The 6,000-nt window shown below is 42.3% G+C and overlaps 1 protein-coding gene across 1 annotated transcript; it reads right to left on the bottom strand.

Annotated features, from left to right (window-relative positions):
- Nucleotides 1–3,931: 3,931 nt before the first annotated feature.
- sowahaa (sosondowah ankyrin repeat domain family member Aa) lies at nt 3,932–5,380 on the bottom strand. Its single transcript, XM_030793865.1, has one exon. It carries the CDS (start codon nt 5,378–5,380, stop codon nt 3,932–3,934), a length of 1,449 nt encoding a protein of 482 aa, XP_030649725.1.
- Nucleotides 5,381–6,000: the final 620 nt, after the last annotated feature.

The raw sequence follows: 6,000 nt of genomic DNA, 5'->3' as shown, positions 1-6,000 counted from the left end.
AAACGCATGAAATTTTTAATGTGAATGGGATCTGATATTTGATTCCACACCAAATCTATTCTTCTCTGTTCCAACAAGTGTGTTTCCTCAATGTTAGCGCTGACCTATTGACATTGCAATGCTGTAATATAAAAGAAACATCTTATATGTAAGAGTCAGTGCAGATGTGTGCTGATTTGCAAGCATAGTCTGACAGAGTTTTAGCTATAAGAGATCTTAAGGTGCATGGAAGTTGTGTTGGTCTCTGACTTTTAATATGAAGAAAAAACTTAGAGCAGAAAAAACAGTGGTATGACTAAACAGCAAACAATTATTAATCAGTTAGGGAATGCCCGAAGTAAAAGATTAAAGAGGAAAAACTATGGAAAAAAACATTTCCCAAAAATGAAGAAAAGGGTTAGTTAGGATATCTTAACACACTTCCTGATTCTCCCCCATCACGTATCATAGTATCCACATAGTATCTGACAAACTATATAAAACAAACGTCTGAATAACAGATAAGTAGATACTCAGAGATTTCAGAGGTATAAGATTGATTCTTTGCTATCCTCAGTGACAGATTTAGGAGCATAATTAGGTTCACCTTCACTGATGAAATATAAGGCTTGACATGTTCGTGGGATTTGTTTTGGTGCTAAGATACACATATAGTTTACATGACGTGTGTATTGCACCTGATACATGTGATATACTGCACTGAAGAGAAAACATTTGACCAACAGCAAACAGGAGCTGAACTGTTCACACTGGTGAACAACCTTACAGCAGTATAAACAGAGCACTCGCTGTGTACACTGTTCATAACAATTTTTCTCCACTCACTCCAGGACCTGGAGTTGTGTTGATTTTCAGTAAAGGTCAAATAGCAACCACTGAGGACAAAACATAGGTCTTAGAGTGGACAGACACAGGCCTGGACCAGACAGTCACTGAACATATGTGAATGAGCTCAGTCATTTGATTTCTGCAGATAGGGACCAGAATGGTCTATGTCAAACCAAGGTTTTCCAGCTGGAGCAGGAAGTACATCCTCTAATGTGCTTCCTTTCTGATTGTGGTGATAATCTTTGTTTTGTGGAAACAGTAATTCCCAGGAATTTTGGGGGGGGACAAAAACTGCTGCACACTCACAGTTACACTGCTGACCACTAGGGGGAGAATTGTCAGAGTTGTGATGCTTGCAGAACACAATCAACTTAGTAAGTAAGTAAGTGAGTGATTGCACACACACACTGTGAACAGTGAGCAGTGAATTTGTCCCTGATGCTGGGTGACCCATCCATCCCCCCCCCCCCCCAACACACAAGTAGTGAACACACACCAGACGCAGTGGGCAGCATTCCTTGTGCCCGGGGAGCTATCCGGGGAGCATTGGGGTTAAGTGCCTTGCTCAAGGGCACACAGCCGTGGATGTTGGACCTGGGAATCGAACCGGCAACCCTCTGGTCACTAACCTTTATACCACGGCTTCACTGTTTTAAACTGGAGGTGGATACTGGCACTCCCTGATGCTGGGTGACCCATCTCCCTTCTGTGGTGCCATCTCTGAACTTGATTAGCTTTATGAGTGGGTGTCTGGCGGTACCGTCATCAGAACACGAGGCGGTGAAGTTGTAGGGAGAACGCAGAGCCCTAACTGCACATGGAGGGGAGCTTACAGCTGCAGGCATAGCCATACACGTGTCTTCTTTTTGTCTAGAAGCTGGTAATCCCCTTATAGAGACTGGGAGAGCACCATCCAGCTGGATCAACTTAGCGTGTGAGAGTTCCAACACGATGGTACTGAGGGCAGAGAAGGAGAAAACAAACAAGATTCTGGTGTCCACGCCTGGGGAGTGCAGATACTGAATGACATGGTGCTGGCCAAAAATACAAATTATAGAGCATCATGGAATAAGAAGAGAATTAAATGCTCGATACACCTCATTATGACCGCCTATTGTCTGTAGTCATTAAAGCAGGTCCTGATTGTCTTTTGTGATGAATTAGAGACTGTTCCCAGAACTGGCTGAATATGCCTATGAAAACGAGGGTGCAGTGGTTCAGTGCAGTGATTAAGTACTACATGTGAAACATAACTAATTATATTCCTGCTCTTTAGCATCTTGGAGGTGTGTGTGAATGTGAGTGTGTGTGTGTGTTTGGTGGGAGGGTGGAGGTGAAAATGTTCAGGGGTCTTATAACGTGTACGAGAAACCGTCAGGTACTTTTTTTTTTTATAAAGAACATTCATGCCCATGTTGACAGTCCAAATCCTGGATTTTTTTTTTTTCCCCATTGTTCAAGCATTTTTCCCCCCGCAATAACAATTAAATTCCATAGATTTGCATGACAGTGACAAATTCAGTCAACTTGAGTTAGCTAACACGGGTTTAATATACAGTACAACAAAGTTAGTATAGGTCAGAAGCACTCCTCCACAGTTAACAACGTTAAGAAAACATTCATACTGGACAAATGATGTGGACTGTATGCAGCAACTCACTTGGTAGATGACTCTTCTATTAAAGTCTTTGCGATAGTCACTCATGCACGAGTGTGTTTCTGTGTCAGCCTGCCCGCTGTGCTGTAACTGAGTAAAGCAAACAGGACGTTTGCTTTGCCCGGGGGCCTGGGATGAGCCATGACACATACATCGACTCTGCCGGGAGCAAGGTGACATCATGGGAGAAAAAAAATGCAGCTTTAGCAAGCCTGCTTCTCGTCGTATTAGAGCCGAAGGGCCAAAGTTAGCTTGATCGCTGCTGTTAAGTCGAACGTGAACCAGCGCACATGACTGACAAACTACGTTAGCAAAAACCACAGCTATTTTTCCCCTCTTATGTCGCTGGCTTATTTGCGCGACATTAACCAGACGCATCAAAGACAAACTATATGCCAAAATAGCTCAGACGGTGCGAATGAAGTAACCGAAAATGTCTAAAGTGAATGTAGCGCGCATGCACTTTAGACAGAGTTACTTGCATGCACGTTAGATAGAGTTACTAACTTTTGCCTGTACAGGAACTGACTCAAATGTTCCTGTAAAGAAAAAAAAAAAAATCTAAAATTTGCAGTGTATTCGGATGTGCTCTAGTGCAGCGGTATCAAATACACAAATAATCATAAGCCAACAAATGATTATTTTCCACGGTAATTTATAAATATGCATTATTGGCATACTTAACAAGGTCAGGTTTCAACTCTATGCTGCTATATAGCTGAAGTACGTGGCGCACTCTATAGTACACGGTAAAATCTGCATCACAAGATCACTCAATTTCTGAGGTCAAGTTCAAAATGTGCTGATTATATGACTGAAGAATGAGGTCAGTTACTAGTCAACATAATTAAACAAATAGGTCAGTGTCCAAAAATGATGTTTATATGGATCGAATCGCACTTTGGACGCAGTAGGAAGCATTTGCATAGGATGGTGGCTTCATAGTTGGACGAATATAAGTTATGAGAAATCTAATGTGGTTAACACTACGCATAGTGAGGAAAACAGGTTGAGTCATTCAAATGCATCACTGTGTTACCACACCCGGCCAAAAAAAACAAAAACCTCATTAGTCTTCCTTGTTGTCAAAGCAACACTTACTGACTTCCAAAACATCTCAGTAATATGTCATAATTAGCCTGTAACATGCTACCTATATATATGTTCATTTTACTTTTGTTATTACATTAAGAAAGTCATTATGTTTTCAGATTCTCACATCCAGTCAAACGTGGAAAACTGCACAGTTGAAATACCTGACTTGATTTGAAAAGGCATTTTCAGTTCATTAAGCATAGCTATTAAGTCTGCCCTACATTATCAAAATTCACATACAGGCACTACAGTTGATATTATAAAATGCAGCTGAGAGGATTTCTCAGCATTAAATGAAATTTCAGTCTCAGTTCAAAGTAACCACATCATGCGTGTGAGTCTTATACCAGGTTAGGTAAACACATCAGAAAAGAGTTTTTGGATTGACGTTGGATCGTCTTTCTCAGACTCTTCAGCCAGAGACAGGAAGGCACTCCTGTGCTTGTGTTTTTTCTTATGCCCTGGGTGTGGGTGGCCTTGGAAGAGCCTGCTGATGGTATTAGAGTGTTTGAGATGCTCCATTTCATCCCTGTCCTGAGGAACGTCCATCTGATGATGGTGCTGGATTAACCTCGGCTGCCCCAGAAGTTCCCTCACCTCTGCAGACACCGCTTTGTGGAGGTAGTGGTAGGCCCTCTTGCCACTGTTGTCTCTGATAGTACTGTCAGCTCCGAAATCTCGCACCAAAAGGATCATCACATACTCCTGATCGTGTAGCGCTGCAATGTGCAACGGAGTGTACCCACAAAACGTCTTGGCGTTGACGTCCACATCTTTGCCGTTCTCCCTGGACACGTCGATGATTTTGTAGATCATGTCACTGTTGCCGCATTTTGCTGCCCAGTGAAGGGCTGTAAAACCCGATATGAAATCTCTCTTTTCGGACAGTTGGGCGTCCTGCAACAAAAGGCCATAGACTTGGCTCCAGTGACCTGCTGCTGATTTGACCATCCACTCGTGCTCTGCAGGCTCCAGGGGGACCGTGTCCGTGAATCTAGGCTCTTCAGCGGGCTTGGTGTTCTTGCAGTGTCTCCTTAGTTGTGGTGAACCAGACATACCGCTCTCCACAGGCCTGCGTTTGCATTTAGGGGAACTGTGAACATCTGTGTGTTTCCCTATGGTCCCAAACTGGTCCTTGGCAGATTTAGTGTTACAAGGGTGAAAATTGCTCTCAGATGGGGCCATTCTTAAAGGTAACGCAAATGGTTTGTATGTGGAAGTCCCTGTCTTTCCAGGAAATACAGCACCTCCCTGAGCATTTGAGTTATCATTCAACTTTTCAATGAAGGTGAAGTTGAGAGCTCTTTTTGGTTTAAAGTCTACTGATTTGCTTCTTTCTAATGCCTGTTCTACCACTGAATCTCTCTGTTTGGTAGAAGACACAGGTTCACTTAACTTGTGAAGCTCAGAATTCTCACCTTCTACATCTTGAAGTTGTGTTGAAGTTGAATTGTCTCCTTCTACATCCTGAAGTTGTTTGTTGTGTCCTGTTCCTTCTTCTGGTGCATACGTTTCAGGTCTTGGCTCTGAAACCTGTTCCTTTATTTCTGTGTCATTGTCTTGATTGTCTTTCAGCATGTGCTGATACCTCTTCTTAATTACAATATACTTGACGTCGTCGATCTCTTTAACAACAGCGACATTGTTCACGAACGTCTTAAAGAGTCCGCGGTTTTGTTTCTTCTCAACCGGATCACTACAATTCAAGGAATCTTTGAACTTATTCAGAATATCTGAATTCTTCACCCTCCCATTATTTTCTATTAGCACAGACAGAATCGTTTCTTGGGTTATATCCATTCCTCAACGCCAGTGGATACAAATTTTAGGAATGACACACTGCTGCGGCTTGGAATATAAGACTGCCCACGTCCCCACCTGAGACTACACCTTATTCTTTACCTGCAGTTTCCGGGGATAGTGACCACGTGGGGAAAATTTGAATAATATATGCATAGTTGGACTGAAGAGGGGATGGAACTACATTGGTTTCTTGAGGTAATAAAATGTCTTTAAGGGGATTTTTTCTTTTGGGTATCTTAATATAGGCTACCACCCTCATTTACTCTTTAAATCTGTCATAACCTGTATGCGTGTATGTCTAGAAAGGCAACTTGATTTTTTCATAAACAGTTAAATTCAATATAAATTCACGGAGAAGTGCTCGTGTTGTAAAACTACAAATCCCGTCAACATTCGTGAGAACGGTACAGAAAATCATTTCTCAGTGCATTCTGTAATGCTCAGCTGTAACGTAGGCTATCCTTTTGGAGAGGCGATGTGATTATTATTTGCATGCATCTTTATTAGGGAGCATTATCGTGACTTGGCTTGTGAACGGCAGAAAAAAGGCATTCCTGAACCAAGTGGGAGTTTCCAGGAAGTAGCCATATTGAAAGCAGTGGGTTCATTCCAGTGTG

The sequence above is a fragment of the Chanos chanos genome, chromosome 16 (assembly GCF_902362185.1).
Source record: "Chanos chanos chromosome 16, fChaCha1.1, whole genome shotgun sequence".
Taxonomy (NCBI): Eukaryota; Metazoa; Chordata; class Actinopteri; order Gonorynchiformes; family Chanidae; genus Chanos; species Chanos chanos.
Note: the sequence above shows the minus strand (reverse complement) of the source record. Positions and strands in the feature narration are given on the sequence as shown.